Genomic DNA, 26,628 nt, shown 5'->3' with positions numbered 1-26,628 from the left:
AATGTGCAAGGGTTCGGGATCCAAATTCTTCCCTGACCACCTTGGAAAACTTTCAAGGAGCCTTTCTTTCCGTTGGCCGATCCATCCTCTTCAATAATTCTTCGAACTCCTGAGCAGGATTGGTTCCTCCTTCTGCTTCATTCCCCAGCCTGCCTATCAACCAGTCTGAAGAGGGGATGGAGTGGCTACAATCTTCTACATGCTCCTGTTCATGAGATTCTTCCTCCATTTCACCAAGGATAGCCTCCACAAAGCTATCCTGGCGAGCTTCTTCCTGGTGCGGAGGACTTTCTTGCCTCTGACTTCTCGGTCGACGGTGTCCTTGTGAAGCATTGATGCTGAGTATATCGGGTGCTGGAACGCTCCCTGGAAGTGGACCTGTGGAATGTGGGAACATCTCTACTTCCCGCATGCTTGAGGAACTGGTGAATGTTCCCTTTCTATCCTTGCTCTCTTCTGTAGAGGTTCCTCTTGTTGGGCTTCCTGTTGAACTTCCTGTGGGATTTCCTGTTGTGTATTTTTCTTCTTTGTTGTCCTTGGCCTCTTTGGGGCATTTTTCCCTTTGTCCATCTGGGTTTCCCTTCCTGCCTGAACCTGTGAAGAGCTTTCAATTGCCTCACTGTGGGAATCCAGACTTCCCATTAGCTGGTATGTTAGATGGACACTTTCTTCCACCAACTTCCTTATCTACCTGTCAATCCAGTGCTTAGTGAATTTCAGCGCTAGTCTAGCCAAGATATTCAAATTATCCATCTCTAGCTCTGACCAATCTGGCAATTGAATAGGTTGATCATTTACTTTCTCGAATTCAGGTTGTATCAAATCTGCATCTTCCTCCACCTGATCTGGCGCCTGATAAATTTCACTTATCCTGATGGTGTCGAGGGGCAATCTGGAATGCATTCTCTTTCGGACCTCAAGGTCATCCTCGGCACTTGCCCAGTAATCCTCCAAGTGAAACTTGTGTATGAATTTGATGCCAACAACCTTCCTAACTTGGTTGTAAGGATCATATTGGGTCCTGGATGTATAAAAAGGCAGGCGATAGAATGCCAATTCCCCTGCTGCGCTTTCAGCGGCTTCCAAGCCTGGGCATATTTCCATGAAGTCACCCAAGACAACTAGAAATTCAATTGATCGCTTCTTCTTCTTCTGCAGTTGATCATAGGCAATTAACTGTCTCATGAGCTCCAGCAATACAAGCTTGTCTAATGGATATCTAGGAAACTTGTATGACTAGAAGGAGAATCCTTGCGTCCTAATGTAGGTGAATTTAGAGAATTGTAAGAACGCAGCTCCATACCTCCAGAGCAAGGCACTTGCTTGCGATGACATCCTTATGTGCAACTTCTTCTGCATGAACCGCGTCAAGTACATGGTGAAGGTGTCATTCGCCAACCTGTAAGAATTAATATTGTGGAGATGCAGCTGGGGATAACATTCATGTACTTTTAACTGAGCTGGTCCGCAACCCATGACTCCTCTTGCTGGCAGCCCATTGAATCCTCCTCTTCGCGCAAGCATATAGAACAGGTAGGAGCTCATAAAAAAGGACTAGGATCTTTTCTCTTTTAAGCTCTTCAACTGCTCATGCAAGTAGTGACTGATCAATCTAGCCCAGTTGATCAGCGTATTTGAATTCATGATCTCGCCTATGTAGAAGAACATCCAGGCCTCAAAGTTCACAGAATGTGGGCATCCCATTACTCTGCTTAGCATTTTTATCAAGTCTACATACTCCTGCTTGAATTTAAAGATGGTGAGAGTTTTGGGCATCTTGGAAACGTGCACCCTAGGCTTCAGCAACCACTGTTTATTAATCAAATCAGCACACCTGGCAAGACCTGCTTCATATGCTGCCTGAGCTTCGCTGCTGGTCCTGTACGTCATGGAATAATGTGAAGCGATTATGAAAGCCTCACCAATTGACTCCGGAGTCAATGTTGCCAACAGCTTGCCATCTGGCGTTGAGATTGTTTTTCGCTCCAGATTGTAATGTGTTGCACATTCCAAGACTAGGTCTGGGCATTGAATAGCAGGAGGAAAACCAGCTGCCGCAACAATTCCACTTTTCACAATTCTGACAGCTGTCGGGGATGGATTGTGCCCTGTTGTTCCAAACATTCGGATCTTGAATGCAGCCAGGTTGAATGTGCCTAGATTAGTATCGCTGATTTCATCCCATCTTGAATTCAACCGAGAATGGGGGAGAAAACTTTTCATTTCCGCCTTGATCAATGCCTGCCTGGAGACAATGGCTGCCTTGCTTGATTCCGCCATCCTGGAAGCACCTTGGAAATGATAAAAACAGAGACTAAGTATGACTATTATTCACTTCTCCACTTATTCTTTCATTAATCTTGCACGTGAGAAATGAAATGCCTTTCCAAACTTATATAGAATTCTTAAGAGGCATTAATTTAGCAATTGCAGTCATGATGCGTCATACTTTCCCCAATCACTACGCCATGCAAAGGCAACTTCCCATGCGAATGAGTTCAAATTTAGAATTTTCCTTAAATGCTCCAAGTCATGCGTCATACTTGGAAGATTCTCTTCGCCAACTCGTTGATTTTTATTCTTTCTAATTTTGAAGGGAATTCGAAGTATCCTCTCAGGATTTGTTTGATTCCATTCTAACTTGTCAATCTCTCGCTTTCGAAGGAATTTCCATGTCTCTTTTCAACATCCCTATTTTTTAGGGATCCTCCTAAAATTTAGGAGTCAGGTTCATCGGATGGAGAATTTCACCCCGATTCTGAATCTATAAAATTTTCCACACTCCGTCAAGATTCGGTGTTGTAGCGTCCTAAAATTGCGACACTTGCAATTTCGACTGCATTTGGGTCTTCACGATGGCGGCGCAACGTTGAACCTGAATGGAGACCCCGAAACCTGTTTACAACACCAAAAACTGCATCTTTTTGCACCTTGGCCTGATCCTTCCTTGCACCCTGTTGTCCCGGGAGGTGGGACCATGGCGCCCAGCGCCCTAGTCCCTGGCCCTATTTTGGGCCCGGTCTCTTTTGGGCATCGGGTCTTTAAGTTTGCAAATTGGAAAATATTGTTTCTAGGTCGGCCTAAGGTCGGGAAAATCAGTCTCTCAACCCTAATTGACAAGTATATAAACTACTTTTCCTCTCCTAGAAAGGGAGGAAGGAAATAAGCAAGAGCAAGAGGCGAAAGCGATATTCAAACATTCAAACATTCAAGCATTCAAGCATTCCTTCAAGCAATTGAGCATTCTAAGTCTCCATTCAAGGCTAGGTGTTGCATTCAAGACAAGGATTCAACCATTGAAGAGGAGATCACTTACAACACATAACACATAACATACATTACACCTTCGCATGTAAGAATACAAACATTCTTACAACAAGGTATCAGTACTTGTTTACATTACAAACATTTACATTTACAGCATTCTCATTTCTTGGTTAATTCCAAAACCGGGGTTTGACCTAAAGGCAAACCCCTAATCCCTAACCCCCCAATCGTCCTCTCTTTTCTGTGTGTAGGTTGCAGGTACGCAGCTGTAATTGAAGATCTGGAATCCTTGTGCAGAGACGAACAGGTCCCCCTTCGTTTCGCGGATTTTTCGGAGGACCGTGTGCACGTCGGGCGCCATCGTCCCGTCAACTTTCGCTCAAATTTGCAAAACAGCATCATCTCGACATTTTACTGCTAATTCCAGGTCCGCAGCTTCATCCCATATCCCTATCTCTGTTTACAAGCGAATCTTTCTTGCTTCTACATACATTCCTAGTTCAATCATTCTATATATATTCTTTACAAAAGAGGGTATCCTTGATGTCTTAACCCTTGAAACTCATTTAGAATCCAATCCTGCATTGTGTGGGATTGGATCTTGTGGGTTTCAACCCCTCTTTTGAATGTAAAGTCTCTCCTAACTGAAAACCATCAACCCTAGTGACCTCCCTTCTCTCTCCTTGGAGTTGGGGAGGGGAGAACAACTAGGGTTCGATTTTTTTCTGCTTTACAGGTGTCTAAAAATAGCAAATTCAAAAATTTGCCCGAGGGGAATTTTGCTTTTTATTCCTCCTTGACTCCTTAGATTCCATGCCTTAGGCAAAATTTCAACTTTTAGCTTGGGCGTTGAATTCACTGTGCCTTGGAATTTTTTCATTTTTTACACCTTCCATGGGTATACCATTTTGGCGCCCAAGCACTCCCTTGGGCGGAATTTTCACTATGTGGAGGATTCATGGAATTTGTCCATCTATCCTTGCCTGACCCATTTTGGCGCCCAACTGCATCCTAGGCGGAATTTTCACTACGCCATGGATTCATGGAATTTGTCCATCTATCCTTGTCTCACCCATTTTGGCGCCCAACTGCATCCTTGGGCGGAATTTTCACTATGCCATGGATTCATGGAATTTGTCCATCTATCCTTGCCTGACCCATTTTGGCGCCCAACTACATCCTTGGGCAGAATTTTCACTATGCCATGGATTCATGGAATTTGTCCATCTATCCTTGCCTGACCCATTTTGGCGCCCAACTGCATCCTTGGGCGGAATTTTCACTATGCCATGGATTCATGGAATTTGTCCATCTATCCTTGCCTGACCCATTTTGGCGCCCAACTGCATCCTTGGGCGGAATTTTCACTATGCCATGGATTCATGGAATTTGTCCATCTATCCTTGCCTGACCCATTTTGGTGCCCAACTGTATCCTTGGGCGGAATTTTCACTATGCCATGGATTCATGGAATTTGTCCATCTATCCTTGCCTGACCCATTTTGGTGCCCAACTGCATCCTTGGGCGGAATTTTCACTACATAGAGGATTCATGAAATTTTTTCCCGCTTTGCAATTTTGGAATGACTTCCTGAACCTTGGTGAATTTCTGAGCTTTCCATTTTAGGCATAGGCTTCCAGCACTTGATCAATTTCCAGCTTTCTCTGTCTGCTGTCTGACTTACCGGAATTAGAAATGTCTACGAACGTCTGATCCTTGTCGCCTTGTCTGACTAACCCTGCCAGTACTGACTTTCCAAAAATAGAAACCTTCAAAGTGTCAATGTTAGACCCCTAGACAGGGTGCAGGAATGACTTACTAAAAATAGTAAGTTTGATTTTTGGCAAAATGACGACATTCCGGGACCCAGAAAATCCCTAAAAAATAAGGACTTTCTAAAAATAGAAAGTCGCTCCGTTTGGGCTCAAATTTTACTGGGAGGTTCCTTGAAGGGTCTTGATTTCAGTTGTATGTTCAGTTTTCCCAAAACCCTAACAGAAACCCCTGAAATCTAGGACAAAAGGCAGAAACCCTAAAAAGGGACAAAACGGGCCCTAGACTTCATAGAACTCGCTCGACAGAGAAGCAGATCGACTCTAACTGACCCCCAAACATCCAGAAAGCGGAGAGATTGAAGAGATTGCCACCAAAACACACAAAAAAAAAGACCAAATGACCAAAAGGGGCAAAAGCTAGGGGGGTCCCTATCTGGGATGGGCTGATGTGTGATTAGGTCACAACACAACCCATTGAGAACATTGATGATGTCTTAGCAAGGAAAAACAAAGAAAAAGAGCAAAAGAAGGCTAAGATATTTTCCAATGTGGCTAGAGATGAAACAAGTGTGCAAATTGCACAAGTGGCTATCTCGATGGGTGATGTGACCAAAGATGTGGCCACTCCCATGGATTATCAGATCACTTTAATTACGCTTGGACGAACCACAAGGACACAGGAATTCCAAGAACTCAATGATACAGTTCAAGCAATTAGGGCGCAATTAGATAGGGAGATTGAGAAGAAGAATGTGTATAAGGAAGAGAATATGAGACTTAAGGAATACATTGCAGGGATGAGTTCCCATAGGCGTGAAGATCCCACTTTTGTCTCTCCTATTGCAGTTGATCATGGATTTCACTTTGATCATGAAGCAGTGAGGAATACACATACAGAATTTGGAAAGTGGATTGAAGATGTTACAAGATAGGCAGGTGATTTCCTAACTTAGTTTGTCCAAACATTTGACAAATCGTCAATGCTCATGTTCAAGATGCAGTATTTGGAAGGAGTTTGGGATGATTTCTAGCCAATGCATGAGAAGACAATTCCTCGCCTCAAGGTGTTGAAGCGAAATCCAATGCCCACATTGATCCATGAGGGAGTTGTGTGTGAGGGAAATATTCATGATTTTCAAGGATGATATTGTTCATTGGCCATGCAAAAGTCTACTTATGAGCATGCAAGGAAAGATTGTGCAGAGATGTTATGATCAATCCAAGAGATTCCATCCAAAATCCTTTCATCTATTGAAGAATTGTTAGGGGTAGATGTCGATGCTTCCAGCGGTCTACACTTAGAAGAATTGAGAGAAAAGATGAAGTTCATGTACTTCAACCAATTGGATTCTTTGAAGAAGAGTCAAATTGATGATTTGGTTTCCATGTTGATCCACATCCATAGTTTGCAAAAGCTTATGCCAAATTGGGAGAATGTTTTGGATACTTGTTCAGATGCATTGGATCTAATGGATGCACAATAGAAGGCTTTGCCCAGCATTACCATGGAGGAGCTAGATTCAATTTTGGCTAGAGTCTTGGAATATGCTGCTAGAGAGAGGGATGCAGGCCGGAATCTTCTAGAAGATTCCCTATTTGATGACTAGGCGCCATTCCATTGGATCGTATGTTGGTGATTCCTTTTTTGATGTAAACCCTATTTAGGGCAAATTTAGGGTTATGTTGGCATGATCTTGGCCCTTGATTCAAAATGAATCTTGGCCATTCATTTCTTTTGAGACTCTATACATACCCCATTGCCTCTCATTCGCAAGAGAGATTTTTGAGAATTGTCGCCTATATGCTGCAGATTTGAATACAATCATTGAAGTTTCGTGATTTTGTTTAAGTGTTGTATGCATTTGTGGTTCTCATTGCCTCCAAGTTAAATTAGAATTTTAGATTAGAATTTGTTTTCAAGCATTTTAGATTGAATGAAAGTTATTGAATGCATTCGTGTGGAATCCATTTAATCCATACCACTAGCTTCTTGCTAATTGCAAGTTTGCCTTGTGTGGTCAACTGAAATTTAACATTGAACTTAACTTCAATTATTGCACATCCATTGGTATGCATTGCCTTGATGGTATTGATGTTGATGGTGATAATTTGAACATCTATGAAATTTACCTTAGATGATTGCACTAAGCTTGTGTCAAATTGTTCATTGATGGTGAGACCTTGCCTAGTAGGATTCTATTAAATTGTCCATTGCCTCTTGCATTCTAGGTTAGAATAGAACTTCTAAATCCCTATTCCTTTTGTTCTTTTTTTTAAATATTCTTTGTTAGAATAGATTGAGCTCAAAGTGTGAGATTATTTGAAGTCATTGGCAAAACCTATTCCAAGTCCACGATAGGATTGATCAATCTAAACAATTGTGTAAGTTCCCAAGTGAAAACAACATATCACATCAAGCCATTAAGTTACCCACATGTCAAGAACTAACCATACAAATCTTGGAATCATCTTAGTTGATCAAATATTTAGCATCTGAGGTGATTTTGTTCAAGAGAGGGTAAAAAACTTTGGTATTTTATTTTGTGTTCCTATGGGCATAAAACACACATCAACGGGTATGTACCCAAGGTGTACCCAGGCGAACCCGATTTGGGTGCGTAGACCAAAATAGGCGAACACAGTAACTCAATTGGATAGAGGTCCTTGCTATACTCGTTTTTGAAGGTCAAGTTATTGAGGTGTGCAATAGTCATGACAAGGAAAGATAGCAGCCTATATGAGTATGAAGATAGTCATGTCCTAAATTATGAAAAGTCAAAGCCATATAATGTATGGAAGAGACAAGTGTTGTGGAGTCCAACTATAACAAAAAATTGTTGCATCTGCACTTTAAGGGTATCTTTAAGGCATCCCAGTTTGTGATTGTTTGAGGAAAAGCAATCTTGGGTAGGGCGGACTGCAATGTCCCCTTTTGAATTGAGATATATTAATAAATTAAAATATAAAATAAAATAAAATAAAAAATAATATAATTAAAATTTAATTAAGATTAATCAATGGTCAAAAGGCATGAAATGAAGAGTTGCAACTCCCTCAAACATGAGATATAAAAGGGAGACCATTTGAGAAGGACATCCAAAAATCATCAATGGGGAATGAAGGAAATCAATTTGGAAATAAATTATTCTTCTCAAAGGCAGCAACAAATGATGGTGAGTCATTCCTTGTGAAGGATGGTAACTACTTCAAGAAATGAGTATAAAGGGCAAATCAATCCTCCAAGCCAAGAAGGGAGGATGAATGAAGTGAGAATCGTCGATTCATGAATTCATCATCAAATATCAATTCTTTCAGCTATATACAAAATCAGAAATCCGTTCAAGAATCAATTTATAAAATCATCAAATCAATCAATTAATTAATCATACTAACATCAATCATTTAACAACAATCAATCAATTATACAAACCTCAATTATTCAAATATCAATCATTCAAACATCAAACATGCATGCATCAATTCATTTAAGCAACATTTAAGCATCCACTCATCAATACTTTAAGAAATGTCAATAAAGAGAGTCAAGCAATCAGCAATAATCTAGCAAATACATCAATATATCAATTTTGAATTCTAGTTAGTACTTGCGAACTGGACGGAGTTTGGGCCCACAGATTGAGATGAGGTTTGGAAGGACATGGTCTTTTCCTACCCTTTGGCAAGCTAGGGACGGTGTCCTTGGTATTGTCAGTGGACGGGGTGAGCTAGGGTTTGGAGGGACAGGGCCTTTTCCTACCTTTGACAAACTAGGGACAGGGTCCTTAGTTTCAGCACTGTTGACTTAGGGACAAAGTCTTTTAACTCGGCAGATTTGAAAGGTATTCAGGGGGAATTCATGATTTGATCAATTGAGTATTGTGCTATGATTTATTGATCTGAGTATTGTCAATCTTTGGCAAGACAGTTTGAAGGAGAATTATTGCAGAAAATCAACATAAGTTCTATTTTCAGAATCATTCATAGAATTATAAATTGAATATCCCCAAAAGGGACATTACAACTATTTCTAATATTTTGTAAAAAGAGTTGAAAATGGATCATGGTTGAAAACATTGTTTGACTTCTACAAATTTGCACGTATCTTTATTTCTTCAATTTTCTTGGTTCGCATCACTATCCCCAAACATTCTAATGATCCCTCAACCAATCATTTTATCTTCTAGTTTAGGTACCTTGAACATAAGTGAAAATTCCAATCACAAAGACCAATTACGTAATGCTTAAAGAAGATTGAATTAATCATACAGATTATTGAAATTCAACTACAAAAACAAAGAACAACAGACAGATAATTAACTCCTGTAAATCAGCTTTGCATTCCTTCAAAAGCTTACGAGGCAACCTCCACAACTGTCAAGCTAACATTTGCATGGAATTATTACACTGTACTGAGTTACTAAACTTCTGCCTTGAGTCTATATTTATACTATTAAGCTAAAAAAATCTAGTCTTCCAAAAATAGCATTCTTACCTCACAAAAGGAAAGCAACCTCATCTCACGTAAGAGATGACTTGGAAGATAAGTCTAAATCATTAGTGCTTATCTGCACTTTATTATACTTCATTAACTAAATAAAAGATTTTCATTTTATCAGGCAGCCGCTCTCCAGATATTTAAGGTTTGAAAAAATGTTGATCACAGTTCATTTTGATAATTGTTAAGGTTGCTAAGATGAGCGTTTTCAGAATGATCACATAAATATCATTTGGTTAGAGGTTAGCACCCTTGAGTATCTCCAATCAATGTGAACATTGCTACACAGTCAGCTGCAGCCAAGGTACATGTTGAGCTTGGGCATGATCTGTAGTTTCTCTATCATTAAGTGTAGTAAAGGATCAATTTCGTGTCATATTAGTTATTAATTTATAATTGAGCATAATAGATGACATAAAATACAGTAGTTTGTCGCATCTGAGATTTCATGTGAACACTGAGAAAATGCAATTTGGCATCAACTTAGTGTACTCTGTTAGAGCTCGCAAGTTTGACCATGTGTGAAGCCTAAGAGTCTTGCAGCTTGGACCACCCATGGTATAGAAGTAGAAGGTAATAAGTTTGGTGCTTTCGACACAGCTCTGCATATCCATTTTTTTACTATATCGATTGTTTACATGACTTCCACAAATCTTCTGCTGAAGTCTGTTTTCTAACAATTGTGCATGGGTAAGCCTAATGTCTCTAAAAGCCAGATATCTTTGAGAGAAATTACTTTACCCATTTCAATTTTCAATAAGGCATACCTCAAGCTGGCCTCTTTTTTATGTTTAAGTGCTTAGGCGAAATTCGCATTAACTAATTAGACTGTCAAAATTGCTACGGAAATTGATAATTAGCGCCAAAGGCACGTTAATTATGTAGAAATCGCAACTCTACACTGGAAATTAAGCTAATAAAGAACTTGACAGATCCCTTTAAGACTTTCACTGCAGTAAAATGTTGCTAAACATTTTTAAAAGCGTCCCTAACACTCAGCTTAATATCGATGCCTCTTCTTGTAAAATCCTGCCAAAGATTTCCAGTATTTTAACATGAGCAAAGTACGCTAGGTCACGTAACATACAATTTGACGGAACATGATTTCTCACGTATCTCATATTCAAGGAATTTGGGAGGTTCCAAGTGTTTCCTCTGAAGGAAATTCATCTCGCTTATTGTTCGAACCTCGCCGAGAAGTCAAAAAGAAATTTAGGAAATAAATTCAAATTAAGACAAGCAATCCTACCTTCCATTGTATGAAAACCGTGTGTCTCCCATCCTGCAAGCTGCCCAGGCACAATGGAGGACTCCATAATATTTTCGCTAACGCCGTTGAAAATTAGCACGAAACCTTCGCAGACTCGATTCCAGAAAAACAGACAGTCGTATTAGCGAGAAGGGTACCTAAACACTTCCCTGCCTCTTTTTATATTTTGCCTCCTGCCTCGATACAGCAGCAAAATCGAACCGAATTTGACGAAAATATCACTGAAAAGCCTTCAAACGCTCGCAAACTAACCCCCTAACCAGGAGTAAAACCCTTTAAATGTTGAAACAGATTTCGAAAATGTCACAGTCATCACAGTCATGGTACGTCCACTTGCAGGTCAGTGGTCACCAGGCAAGCCTTTTCGCATTGGTTTTGATTTAACTTGACCAGGGGTTCCGTTGCCAAGTTATACGACCATCAAATTTAATCCCAACGGCTGGGATCCCAGTTCATACTATTGCATCGCGCATTAACTGGAGGTAACTAACCAATCACAATGCAGTCGGACCCCGAGAACCACGTTATATGAATGATTAATTAATTAATATTTTTCCTTTTCGCTTTTTTTCCCGCTCCTGGGACCGTGCACTTGAAGAGCTAGAACTCCGCACTCCGCGGGTCCCACACTCTTTTATGCCATCGTACTCAGTAGTTCTAACATCCAAGCTTATCTATACATGAATTTATTGTGACGAAAGTCGTTCGGGCCTTCGTAAGTAGGCGTCATGTTGTGACATGGACCAGGGAAAGAAATGTGTTCATCTTCATTAATGATTGTCTCCTCCTTTAATGAATAAAGAATAGAGATTTATTGTAAGCATATTGGAAATTAGTTGGATGGTGTTTGAAGGTTCTATCTATTGTGCAAGGGTTTGTTGGGTCACACAAGCCGGCTCACGACCCCTCTCTCACATCTTTTATTCACCTTGATAATTAGTATTCGCAATGGAGCTCTTTTGTGGTTTTTGTTTTTTTGTTTTGTAGTTGTGCTTAGGTGCAATTTGGCATAGGAGGAGGAGAGTTGTGATGTTTCTTTTAATTCTTCATTTTTCATTTTTCAAGTTTGTTTCAGAAGAAATAGTTTGTTTACTAAATCATGACATATGGGGTTTGATTCGATGGAGGAGCTATGACAAAGATTCTTGTTTGGATTCATCTATCTAGGCTTCTAATGGAATTTTGGAGATAAGATATTCTTCAATTGATTGTTGCGGCTATTAGAAAACCTTAAGGTTGGTCTCATCAAACTCTATATAGAAAGGTAGCTACTTATGCTTGTATTTATGTTGAAATAAATTTAAATAACCCTCTTCCATCCTTTTGATTAGGAAATATGAGTTGGATCTAACAAGTTGAGTATGAAGTTCTTCCCTTTTGTTGTCGAACTTGTCATAAATATGAGTATCTTCAAATGAATTGCCCAAAGTTGGGAGCAAAGCCCTCACATTCATCCCTTGATTCTAAAGTTGTTAATCCAAAGGCAAAAGATAAGGCTCCAATCCTCTAAGATCAACTAAATGTTAATGGTTTTATTCTGGTGAAGCTTCGTTGAAGGGGATAGTTGGTATGAGGTAAGTAAATGGGATTCACTAGTCTAATTATGCAAAGTAGGAATCAAAAACCATTTACACTAACGATACATTCAAGAATTATTAATTGACCCAACTACAAACCCTTGGGAGAGTTGGGCACAATGAGATCGATTTATACTTTTCCTTGATGGTTTGATTTGATAACACAGAATGATAAAATTCAAGAACTACATCTAATGATGCAAAATTGATGGTAATCAATGTTCTTCACCTCGTGTTTAAAACCATTGTCTTGTTCATTTGTGTCAGTCAAAAGGATGCCCAAGAAGTCTCAAACATCTCAAGCAATTCATCTATGTTCTAAAATATCCTTGTAAAAATTCAATACTTAGTTATTTGTGTTTGGTCAAACTTTGCAGATGGTTTTGAAACCATTATTAGACTATGATGCAGTTTTCACAACCCATTCAGAGCCCAACAAAGTTGTGTCTTAATTTAGTCTTAAATCCTTTTCAAAACTTTCAAGTCTTCATCGACTTTTGTCTATGGTTTTTAAACCACTGTAGAACTCTAACGAGGTTCTCACAACTTGTTTGGGACCTAATGAGTCTTTAATCTCTAAAGCTATTCAAAACAATCAAAGTTCCTTTATTTTCTAAATTGGAAGATATGAGATGAGTTTTGCAAACTTGGTGAAAGGTGGTCGAGGTTTTGATAACCTGATGTTGTTGTTAACACAACTCACGTAGCTATTTGTGATTATTTGAGGTTTGTTTGTTTGTTAAAACAGATAAAAAAAATTTAGGAGTTCCTCGTTTAAAGGAGATGTAACTCCTATATATTTGTAATATCTCGAATGGTTTTGAGGGGAATAAAAATGATCATTTGTTGTGTGCTGCTCTAAAATTTGTCATGGTATTAGAGTCGAAGTTTCCTACGGTTTGAGAAGAGTGAATGGTGAGGAAAATTGGTTGAGATTCAGAGTTGTTGACTCTGCATCCGAGTGGTTATTTTCATGGAAAAGAGGTGAAAGGCATATATCAAATGCACGAATATAGAAGAAAGACCATTGATATTGTTGTTAGTGTTACTACGTTGCACAGTAGGCCTCTTATTTATAGTGATTAAGCTGGAGTGCATCCATGAGAACGTGCCTCTTATTTATAGTGATTAAGCTGGAGTGCATCCATGAGAACGTCTAATAGAAGGGAGATATCATCTCAGGCAATTTCATCGTTGTCGATCACGGCATTTTCTGGTCCTCTGATCACCCTGGAATCGACTTGAAGGTAACAATGCCTATAGGTCAATCAATTCATTAGTCACCAAAATAAATGTGTGATATAGATCAAGATCAAACAAGGAGGCCGTGATTTCAAAGTGTTGAGCCATAGACTGTTCATCGCATCAAGTTTCTCAGGGACTTCGCATACAAGCAACTTGTTGAAACTCTGTTTTATTTGTATTTCGAAGCATTAGTGAAGATATGATTAGAAGCTCCTTATTGATTATGCTATATTTACTTAAGGACTAATATTAATAGGATATATGTATTAAAAAGAGGTTATTTATGCGTCAAGATTTGTAGGAAGAATTAAATATAGCTGTATTTAGATCTAGTGTCTTAATAGTTCTTATAGAGATTTTTTCTCTCATATTTTGGAAGTCATAGTCTAAAAGTTTTATAAAATCAATTCTCCTTGTGTCAAAGTTTTATAGTCAAGGTGCATTATTGGTTGAGCCTAACACCTTTGACAAATAGAGTACTCATGGATAAATTAACTTTCATTGATAAATTTGAATGAAGAAACTTTCATACTTGGCAAATACAAATGCAATTACACTTGATTGAAAAATATCTTTGGGATGTTGTCAAACCAAATTCAATCATACCAACTGATGCAAATGAACTTGCGAAGTGGAATATCAAAAATAAAAAAGCCTTGGGAACTATTGGTCTCAGCTTATCAAAAGCATATTTACACCATGTCGATATTACGAAGTCAACAAAAGAAATTTGGGAGTCATTAAACAAGCTCTTTGGATCTAAGGTAGAAAGTTGCAAAACAACATTGAAGCAGAGATTATATGGATTGAAGATGGATAAATTCGCAAAAATGGTAGATCATATAAGTAAGTTTCACTCTCTCCTAAATAGACTAGTTGGGATTAATGGGAAAGTAAAAGATGATAATGCCAAAGCAATACTTTTGAATAGTTTGCCTAAAAATAAAGCTGGAATGGTGTTTACATAAAGCAAAGTAACCATTAGTCTTAAAGGAGTAATATTTACTCTACTTGATCGTAATGAAGACTCAAATTCTAGAGAGGTCTTATTTGTACATAACAAAGTGATAAAAGGAATGTACAAGTCTAAGAATATTTCTTCATAAGGAAAAATCAAATGCTTCTATTGTAATGAAATAGGACATGTAATTTTGAATTGTAAGAGGAGGGCACAAGATCCACTAGATGATAAACTAGATCATCATGCATCCTTGGCTAAAGAAACAGATTAGAAAGAATATGCCATTAATAAAAAGTTGTCTTGTCCAAGTGACGAGGAATACGTGCTTTAAATAATTTCATCTTTAAGGTAGGAGGCAACAGAGGAAGAAGGAAACTCAACATCCTCTTGTTAGTCACCAACGACGAGGCCTCTTATCAGCTCTGGTGGCATTTCATTTTCTATTGTAATGAGTGTTTCTATTTTTTATGTTTTTAATAACTGGAAATTTCACATAATGGGGGAGAATATATGTTCATCAATATTCCATCTCCAGTTGTATTGAAAATTTCCTTTAAGGTTGGAGATCGAGTGGCACAATCAGCAACAATTGCTATGTGTGGATTATTTCCTTATGTAACCCCCTAGTGTAAAATATTGTAATGAATAAAAGCACTAGTGTGATGCAGTTCATGGATCTTGAAAACATTAGTGGTAATCCAAAAAACCATATGAGGCATGAACAAATGAGTGGGTTCCTATTCATTTTCGAGTTTGTGGTAAACCAGTGAGAAAACCATGAAAGGTTGATGGGAGGTACCTTTCATTTTGAATCAAGACCATGAGCCACAAGAGTTGGACTTACTGCAGATATAGGGTGTGAGTTCTTACCATTTTCACATTAAGGGTGAGAATGCTGGAAAATGTATTGTTAGTGCTCACATTCAATGTGAGTTGTCACAACTCACGTAGCTATTTGTGATTATTTGTTGAGATTTGTTTGTTTGTTAAAATAGATAATTTATTTTAGGAGTTCCTCCTTTAAAAGAGATATAACTCCTATATATTTGTAATATCTTGAATGATTTTGAGGGGAATAAAAAATAATCATATGTTGTGTGATGCTCTGAAATTTGTCATCTTTGAAAATATTTCTTCATTACAAAGTTTTCAAAGCGAAGAAAAGAAGAACAAAGGAAAATCTCTCCTAAGGTGGAGAAGATTGGAAATTCTAAAACCAACATTGGGAGCTGACAAGGTTTTCACAACCTTGTCAAATTCCAACAAAAAACATAAGTGAAAAGGAAGAGACAGAAAAAGAAGAAATGAACAAAGAAAAATGAAAGAAAAGGCAAAGAAGGAGAAAAGATGCATTCATTGAAGTGGTTGAGGAAAAGGTTGTCACAACCTCATCAGACTCTAACAAGGCATTCGAAACTAAAAGAAAGAAAGGCGAAGGAAAGAAAAAAAAATCTATTGATTGAAGTGGAAAAGAATGGATTTGTCATAACCTAGCTAGTAGCTAACTCTAGCTAAAGAGATTCTTCTTAAAGTTTCTCCCAAAGGTAATTGGAATGAAAGAAATAATAGTAAAGCGAAAATGAAAGTTAGTTTTGAAACCTTTTGTCGAAGATTGATAGGGTTTCAAAAACTAAAATATAGCCCAATAACCATGTAAAAAATCAAAATTCAAAAGTGACACTAAACTTATCCAACATTAATGATGTCAAAATCAAGGTTGGTTCAATTAATAGCACAACTTAAAAAAAATTATATGCCTAAACGATGCATTTCAAAGGGGAAATATTAGTGATTAGCAAATTTGTGGAGCTCTCAAAAAAAATTGTGATAGGAATTTATGTGTGAACCAGAGAGGAATATTTATCATATTTATAGTTATTTTCAAAAGTGTATATTCCCAATCACTAAGAACTTGGTTCACACTGGTACTAGGGATTTTTCTTAGAATTTTCACCATAAAATTCAGCCAAAACAAAGGGAGACTATGTCAATCTTTTCCCAAAATCCAAGGTTATTGTCTAAAGGTCAAAATTTAGAAAACTAAAGTATAAATACCTCGGTTACAAGCACCTCTCAACTTTGGAGAGTACACAACTCAGAATTGGGGACATGTTGGACTAGGGAATATTAATTTGCAAGAATTTTAAGACAGTGTTAACTATCCAAACAAGCATCCAATTACTCAGAGATTTGCAGAGAGTAGATTGCTAGAAGTTGTCGCATTCCTAATTGTTGTACAATGTACAAACCTTGCGTAGGAGTGCATAAACAAATACAACCTAGAAACCAGAGAAATTAAGACAAATGATGATAGTATTGATAACCTTGAATAGAGCCAAAATTCACATATGCTTTAGGCTTCTAGAGAGGGTGATGTACTCAAATTGGGATTTTGCATTGTCACAATCATATTCTAATGAGAAGAATGCATACTATAGGAACACCGTAGCTAAAGAATGATTTGTGGCGTTGAAGAAAGGGCAAGATCAACTACCAAGAACCATTCACAAATCCCACCTTAAAGGTGAAATTGTTGGCATTGCCATTTCGTTACATAGATTGTGTGGTAATGTAACTGCACACGATTTCAAGGAATGGATGTTCTTCTTCATACAATTTATATGTTTCGGAGAGAAATATTTGGATTGGGCAAGCTTGATTAGTGACAGACTCCATTTTATGATCACGAGGCTTGCTCTTAACAAGTTGTTTTACATGTCATCTACCAATTCTATGCCCTAGCTTGCATCAGGCGATGGCCTGGGTTGAGACATGTTGAACAATATGATGACAATATTCAAATTTATAATTACTATCTTAACTTGCAACTGTAGAATAGTTATTCCAAGTTCAAAAGGGTAAATGATGCATTTACAATGAGATTGGTAAGAGGATTGCAAGGAGACCTAGCTATTCAATTGGTGAGTCGATATGGAAGTTATTTCTTGCAATTCCAACAATATGCTTGTACAAGAATAGGTGGTTTTGATGTCTTCCCACACAAACTACCCAAGTACGCCAAAGACAAAACCATCTTAATAAAGGTCTATAGGCAAGTATGTGAAGTAAACAAAAGGTGCATAGAGAGGAAGGAATTCGGGATCTAATTTCCTATTGGGCTCAGTTTGTAAGAGCCAATTTGATGCCTTAAACACTAAAAAGGATTTGGTTAAATATAACATTTCCACTTACGATCATTATATATTTCCATTTGATAGCCAAAAAGTTGTCAAGAATAAACTATACTTGGGTCCCACATTTCATCATCTTCCAGACTTAGAGGATTGATGGGCTAATTGTGTTGATGATTATGAAGTGAGAAGGAGAAGTTGGATAAAGTTAAGTGTGAAATATATTGTCGAGTATTGATCGAGATGAGACATAGGAGTAGATGATGATGAATCTAATTTGGTCGATCTAATTTATATGTCGAATATCAAAGTGCAACCTATAGTCCCTATTGGTTGGAGCTTACAAGAGCATAAAAACCTTTAGATTATAACTATTGTACTCTTAAAAAGAACTTAGATACATTTGGAAAGGAAGAAATCTAAGGCATATAGAGTTGCTCCCAAAAAAGGATAGATAGGGGGACAGAGCAACCCTAATCCAATAAGAACTTCTTCTTCAAACCTCACCTACCATAGCAAAGAAAACAATTACCCTAGGAGGAAGCCAAGGTGAATATGAACCTTCAAAGAAGAGGAAACTCCTAGAGAAAATATGTGGAGATGGCCCTTGAACAAATATCAAGGTGAGACATAAAACGAAGAATGACACTGGTTAAGGGAAAGAGAAAGAAGGAGAGGTAGTATGAGAGAAAACTATTACAAGGGCGCAAGAACAAGTAGTAGAAGTGATGGACACATATCAAGAAAGAACTCCCCAGAAGGGTAAGTTTGTCTCCTCTTTCCCTTCGATTTGCAAAATGTGGCAAAGACCCTCTCACTCAAGAAGACTCTACAATTCACTCCCGATTATTTTAAGAGTTCTCTAGGACCTCTCTCTTCCCCTTCCTAGTTAGAAACCACCCTATCAAAGAAAAAAATGGTTGGAATGTTATAACAAAGTTGCCAACAAATGATGTGTTCAAATATTTAATTATTGCAAGCTTCCCATTAAGCTAAGAAACTAAAGAATACTTCCAGATTGGTGGCAGATGAAAATACCAAACACTTATTTTTAGAAATTTCACATCCCTTAGTTTAAAAATATCCTATCCAAGCCACCATTGCAGACTTCAATATGACTAGGATAGATTTGAGGTCTACAAGTAGGGATGACAATGCACACAATTCCAAGTAACAATCACCAAACTGATGAAGATAATTGAGCAAGATAAATATGACAAAGAGGAACTAAAAGCAACAATAAGAGTGCTCACTAATTGTTTAAAGTCACTAGTAGATTCATCCACCCAGACAACTAGTTCTTCAGGAACTTCTTCTGATCCAAACTCAGAGGTCATCAAAAAGATGGTAAGTAATGTGCAAACGAGTCTTTTTGATATAATTACACAAGATTGCATCCAAAAGATAAAAGTTAAAGGAATTCCTTTAATTTTTTATATGAGTAAAGTATACAGTGACCTAATCGTGACACGTAATGGTGTCAATTTTGAAAATGAAATTACAAAATAAGATGAGGTCATGTGTTTTGTTGGTAAACAGATTTGTCTCTCACAATTTATTTAATCTTTATACCCTATAGCTCAAGAAATGAAAGACAACTTTCACCAAATAGTTGGAAAATTATTATATTGATTAACCTCTAAATTAAGGTACAACTCCCTTTAATAGATATTCAATCGGCTCCAAATTACACACAACCAATATTATACTTTTCACCAGAAAGCACAGAAAGGTAATTGCATTCACCAGTCAACACCAAATGAACGCAAGCATTGTTTCATATATAACTCTTTGTATAAAGCCGACAGACTTCACATGTACACTAAAACAAAATGAAAAGCTTGAAAGATGAATTTCACTGGTAATTTCCTGTGCACATAGAAAGTTATAACAGATCTTTTCTTGAAATAGATTCTCACATAAACCAAATTTCAAACATCAAACGCACAGATTCGAAGTCAAAGATAACTATCATTTAGATTTTCATTCATAGATGATCATCCACCTTCCACATACACAAAGTCGTTCAGCAAAATTAAAGAGATAGTTTTTCAAAAACTTAGTGAACCCCCATAAATTCATTACAAAACATATAAATAGGTTGTCAGACCAATAGTTTGAACCAAAGGTAAAATTAACTCGAAAGATTTAATGAGAAACCACCCTAACTGCATAACTGAAACTAAAAAAAAAATGACTAGACTCGCTGGCAAACAACTGCCAGCAGTGCTAGTCATGTTGTCGATCCTGTCTCAGTCGGATTGCCCGGGTTATTATTTTGGACGAACACCATAACTGCCTTTTCCGCACTCCACTCTCGATGCACCTTCGAGAACTCCTGAATTACTGTTACATGCAGCAAGCTGACGTGTATTACCCTTTGCTTCCAGAGTTCTTTCTTCCTCTTCACCATTTGTACTTTGTCCCTATGTGAATCCAAGTGATCCAGACAAACTGTGAGCATTGATTCCACTTTGGAAATCCTCGTAAAATCTTCCACAACCAAGGATTTCTCCACTTTAATTTATTTAATGTGGTTGTTGAATTGATTGATCATCTTTGCAGTAACTTCCGAAGTCTGGCTATCTTCCTTAAGCAATTGGACATCTACGCAGCACAAATCCTTTTGCTTGGTCATCCCCAAGGTTGTTAGTTCGCCTCGTAGACTGGATAATTCGCTATGACCTTGTTTAATGATTTGGTTGCGCCACTCTACGCTTTCTTTGCATATAAACATTATATCCTCGTTTAACCCTGGCACTTGTCTTTCGACAAGAAAATTCATCAAGCCATAACGTTGAATGTCGTGCATTTGGTTTGAAATCACTGCCCATTTAGTCTTTTCTTTTTGCCACGAGATTAAGTTGGCATCCAACTCCTTGGTAACTTCATTAGCATCTTTGAAAATTAGGACTAAATCTTATATGTAATTGGTTCCTTGATGCATGATCAAGGTGAGCCATTCAGAGAAAATCTCTGCAATCATCTTATTTCGTTGAACCTCCTCAAAGAGCTTCTGATTACCTGGGGATTTTGAACTAAAGGGCACCAAGCTTTGAGACAATGGCAACGGATTGTTCTACAGAGCATGAATATATTGGGCTATTTGCATTAAATTCTGCTTCAACTCAACCTTGTCCTTCTCGTCCTTCCAAGTGAGGGAGATAATCCGTTTGGTCAAAGTCTCTAAATGTTTCACATCAACTGCTCTAGTTCTGACCCCCAAATCAACCCGCTCAATGGTATAATCCACCTTTGAAGCAGTGGCAACATCCTTATCAGATGTAGGTTTGGAAATGTCTGCAGTCCAATGCTTTCTGTCTTCATCAAAATCAATCATAGTCTCCATTTTTAACCGCTTAGGCTTCGTGGATCTTCCCAAGCATTTACTCACAGCATCTTCCATCGACACCGAAATAGGCACCACATTTCTTTTCCTGGTAATTGAGTCATTTAGCCATTTAGGAGCCAGAGTCAGTTCCTTAGATTGCATAAGGGAAGGCCTTCCTGAAGGCGGCAGTGTAGCATTGTCTGCATTAGACCGGATATCAAGCACTTGTGAAACCTGGGCAATAGCATCGGAATAAGTTAAGACATTGTTAGCATCAGAAACAGGGGTTGTCATATCGCATTGTACTTCCTCAGTGTCCAAATCAAGAATGAGATGACCGGCTGGCTGAAAGTTCTTCTTGTACCTTGACCTGGTAATCCGACCACCAATAGAAAGTGCAGCTTCAGTGTCAAGTTTTTCTTCTTTAATCTTTGCCTACCTTTTTCCTGCAACAGAAACAGGGATGTTAATTAAAACAGTAGTTTTGCTTGTCATCTTCCTCTTTCCATTTTTGTTTCTTGAATTGGTTACCCTCGTCGGATGAAATCGGCAACTCCTAAGCCAATTTTCTATTCTGCGAATTATGCTGAAAGTGCGCGCCTGTATGCTATCTTCCATCTTTTTACTCCAGTCAACTTCTAGGAGAGGTTCATTATGTACCTGTTTCATAAACTCTGGATCCAGTACATCTTCATTATTAGTAGTGACACTTGAGGTATCCATTGCAATTTCATGTCATGAATCTGTTTCAGAGTTAACCTGGACCAACTCCTCTTTCTCACTTCAAACTCATCTGGGCAATCCTCCCAATAATCCTCCAAATGGAGCACATGTTGATTAGGCACTATATTTTTCACATATTGGGCAATAAAACCTTTACTATCAAAGTTATCCCTTTTCACAAAGGTTTTCAAATGAAATCTCTTAAACTCTAACTCAAGATTTAGTGCATCAGAAACAAACCTACAACTATAATGGCCTAAATCGATAGGAAAAATTCCACTTGTGCCAGAATCTTCACCATAATCCTTTGCAATATAGGCTAGCTGTCTGGAAACTTCAATCAAAATACAGGAGTCTGAAACATATCTAGGTAGCCTAAAGGGTTCACCTTTAAAACCTCCAACCCTTATGTAAGTGAAGTGATTAAATTGTGTAAAGAAAGCACCATAGATATTTACTAGTTCAACCGCTTCTGCAGACACTCTCCTATGCAAGTTATCTTGTAATTCAAAGGTCAACCTCCCAGCAAAAATATCATTCCAGCGAAGGTAATTATCAACATGTCCTTTTAAAGTCAAATGGGGGTGATACTCATAAATTTTAATACCTTGAACCCATTTAGCATGGAATAATCCAGGCCACTCCCTCACACAAGCTAGCATATATAACAGGTATGAATACATATAGAAATTCGACATCCCAAGATAATTTCTCAAACCCTCATGCAATCTTTCTGCAATGACGGTTCCCCAATCAATGAACCGATTTTTGTCTAGAGTGACCTGGATGAAGAAATACATCCAGTCTTCCCAATAGAAGGAGTGTGAATTTACCTTAACTCTGCTCAACAATATTACCAAATTTCTGATTCCAGGAATCAAATGCTCTCGGGTTAAGGGTCTTGGCAACCTTGAGCCCCCTTTTTGAAACCTCAAAAGCCAATTTTGCACAATAACAATTTTGTAATACTATTTTTTCTCAGAATAAATTTCATAAGATTTTCCAATAGTCCAATATTCATAGGGTTCCCGATGTGGGATACCCATGGCAGCCATTACCATCTGTTTATCAATGGACAACAAAAGGTCACCATTATTTTTCCTTATGCATCTGTTAGCTTTGTCATAGTGCTTCATACATTCTAAAATCAATTCAGGACAAGAGGCAGCTGTGGGAAATGCGGTTGCTTCCAATAAACCGCTTTGTGCAATATCTCTCATCATAAAATTTGCGGCTAGGTTCCGTTTTCTTTCTAGGAAATCATCTAAATCTAATTGAACTAAAATTGTATCACCCAGCTCTGGTAAAGAACTTACAAGGGAAGAAGAGTTCATTAATTTAGGCAGAGTGGGCCTCATGTTTAACTCGTGATTTTTCCCCAATCAACCCAGACAAAGAAGAAAAGGCAAAATGGAAATAAACAGCTAAACAAAATACCCAAATCTTTTCTAAAAACTGTAGCAATTAGGAAAGTTGTTGAACATACCTTCCTCTGTCATCTACAAAACCCATGTCATAGTCTATTTCTTCTTGCTCCAAAAACTCTTCTTAAAACTTAACTCACAAAATGACAATCTCGACAAGATAACTGCTCAATTTAAAAGCCGAGAAAATCTTACCCATGATTACCACAAATTGTCATCATTACACTTCACTCATGTGACACCACTTTGAAATGATCGCAATCGAGCATGCATTTAATAACAAGTCACTTCATATCTGAAAATACGGATCTCCATGCCATACTTGCCATAAATGATAGATTTCAAATCATTAAAGAAAGAATATTCCTCTTGTTTGCTGATGTTAATCATATCTTAAAATCCGCGCCGCCACCTCATGAAAAGTCACATGATCTCCAAGAAGTCAAAACATCGAACTCTGAATCTTAAGGAACAACTGCGACACAAAAACATAAACATGGCAAAGCTTGAACTTTGAACCTTGAACCCAAAAAGGTTCAAGTTCAAAGTTCAAACAATGTTAAATGTCGACCAAAACTAAAGAAGACTTAAAGCCGCGTGGGAGAAAAACTTTTAATATGACACCCATTGAACTTTGAACCTTGAACCAAAAAGGTTCAAGTTCAACACAGTGAAACTTAAAGAAAACAACAAAGGATGGATTACATGGGAAATTCAAAGCACATGACTCGGCCAAAGGACTAGATGGGGACATGACTCAATTAGGCGACATATAGAATGGAAATTTTTATATGTGCCGCCAACATGTTTACAAATAGGAGAAGAGCTCAATGAGGTCGTAGACTTGGGCATGATCAATGTTGCAGTTGAAAAGTTTGTCACAAATGCTTGAGATAATGAATACATAATTTGGAAGGAGAGCCTCTAATGGAAATACACCTTCCCCAAACATAATATCGAATGAAGTAAATTGCTTAATGCTCAAGATTTTCTAGATATTGGGTGTCAAGTTAAGAAGAAGGATAATTCTGGTGATGCTACCGTGGATGAACTTAAAGCTGAGTTTAAAAACACGATCAATACACTTACATATCCAAAGGCCTTCCATGAAGCAAACTTGAACATGTTAGCAAGAATTGATTCAGTGTTGAGCTGGTACGTAAATCATACAAAGACTTATACCTCTAAGAATGAATGTGTTTGGTCTAATAGGGCCCTATGGAGATTAAGGACACAAAACATCATCATCCCCGATGAACAAGGAATTCTAGTGGTATTGTAAGCACTTAAAGACTACAAGGCTAGAGTGGTAGCTTCACAACAAACTCAGCAAGATGGTGCCAACACAGACCAATCTCAAGTGCCACCTCAGTCGTAGTGTTTTATTTCTATTTGAAAAGTTTAAATATTTTTGTCTCAATATATTTAAATGATTCTTTAAAAAAGCTTTACTTATTTGGAAATTATAAATATATAACTAACAGACGATTGAAGGGTTTGGATTTTTTATCCCCATGACACTGTGATGTAAGAGTGAGAATCAACTAGAAGAAAAATCAATAAAATTTTGTTGTTCATGAATCTTATTGTTTGTGTGCATTAAGTGTGGAGTTTTTCTTTATTATTCATGTTAAATCCATGAGTTTGAGAGAATACATGAATATTGTTACTTCTTTGTGAGTAAAGTATTCATTTAAATCAATACCTTTTTTTTCCTTTTGGGGTTCAATAGAATTTTTTTTTAATCCCAAGTTACTTGCTCATGTTGATATTTTTGTCTATGTGTTGGTAGCGACAGTCAAATAAAGATCGAATGGTCTTTGAGCCTTGAAGTTGGTAGTTTATTTTTTGTTGCTCCATTTCAATTTTGTTCTTCACATTTATTGCATAGTGATGTGCAAGTGTTAGATACCTTTTGTTTCGAAGTAAAATTCGTCCTGGCTAACTAGATTAAAAGGAAATCATGAATCCTTAACTAGTTAACGAATTCTAAATAAATCAATAAAAATAAGCAAATATGATCACAAGGATGTAAAATAATCAAGTAAAACCCCCTACTACATAGATGCACATTGCTTCCATTGTCCTCTCGCTTAAGTATTGATGTTGGCTCTCAGATATTGCATTGCTAACCTGCATAAAGATGACACAAAGATTCGAAGTTCGTGATTGTTGAAAATGGAGAATTGATGCTGAATTTATACATTTTTGGAGGAGATTGAATAAGAGGTGGAACTCAAGTGATCTCACATGTTGATGGATAGTTGAACTGTTGATTGGGAGGTGGAACTTAATTGATTAAAATGTTAATTGAATAGATTGAATAATTAATTGAGTCAACTGGGGAGATGACTGATTGAGAAAGAGTTGATTGAAAGATAGAAATAGGAATGATTGGAGGATAACTAAGAAAATGATTTAATTAATCAATTAATTGATTTGATCAATCAACTATAAATTTGACATGTGCTATAGGATATTTAATTGAAATTCCATTTTGATTTGCATGTTCTTGAACTCGATTTAGATTTTCAACTTGATTTTTGCATGATATTGAATTAATTGTTTTAAATTCAATTTGATCTTTGAATTCATGCAAACTTGATTAAGGCATTCAATTTTGATTTTACATGATATTGATATTAGATTTTCGAATAATGAAATTGAAATGCACATGTAACTGAAATTAATTGAAATTGGAATTTGGGGAAATTTGAATTTGAAGAATGAATTAAAAGAAAAAATGAAATTTAATGAAATTAAAATTTGGGGATTTATGATTTGAATTTGAATTTGAATTAGAAGAAAATTGAAATTAGATGAAATTAGAAATTGGGGATATTCAAATTTGAAGAATAAATTAGCTAATTAAATAATTTAAAGAAATTATTTAATTATTTAGAAATTAAATTTTAATTAAATAATAAATATTATTCAATTAAAGGAATTAAATCATAATTAATTAAATAATTAATATTTAATTAATATTTAAAAAAGGGTTAAATGATTAATTGATGAGGATTAGAAATTGAAATAGGATAATTAGTAATATGATGAAGGAACATGAATTCAGAAGAATAAGATTAATTAATTTAATTAAGTAATCAAATAATTATTTAATCAATTAGATGAATAATTAGTACATGATCAATGAGACATTTTTAGGTGTCTACATTTTGCCCCTCTTTGAGACAATGTCGGAACGACGTTGTTTCAAAGAAAACGAAATTTTTTGGCTTGTATGCCCCAATGACGCTTAGGGTGTAAATATGCCCCCTCGGAAAAGTGGTTGAAAAATTATGGAATTGAGACCAATTTAACGATACCATGCTAGTGAGTAATAGTTTCCAGTTTTGCGCGATTTCAAGTCCGTTTGACCTGTCTACAAGCGATTTGAAATTCAAGGGGACTGACGTAGTAGCTCTTGC

General features: G+C 37.1%; 1 protein-coding gene across 1 annotated transcript in view; it reads right to left on the bottom strand.

Moving 5' to 3' along the window:
• The window catches only part of LOC131048483 (calmodulin-binding transcription activator 6), a 238,453-nt gene extending 227,235 nt beyond the window's left edge, over positions 1 to 11,218 (bottom strand). The window contains exon 1 of the mRNA XM_057982443.2: positions 10,788 to 11,218. Coding sequence (XP_057838426.2) covers positions 10,788 to 10,854 — 67 coding nt within the window. The 5' untranslated portion in view covers positions 10,855 to 11,218. The remainder of the gene's footprint in view (positions 1 to 10,787) is intronic.
• Positions 11,219 to 26,628: the final 15,410 nt, after the last annotated feature.

Source organism: Cryptomeria japonica, chromosome 2 (assembly GCF_030272615.1).
Source record: "Cryptomeria japonica chromosome 2, Sugi_1.0, whole genome shotgun sequence".
In the NCBI taxonomy this organism is placed as follows: domain Eukaryota; kingdom Viridiplantae; phylum Streptophyta; class Pinopsida; order Cupressales; family Cupressaceae; genus Cryptomeria; species Cryptomeria japonica.
The sequence above is the reverse complement of the archived record's forward strand: the minus strand, read 5'-3'. Positions and strand labels throughout refer to the sequence as shown.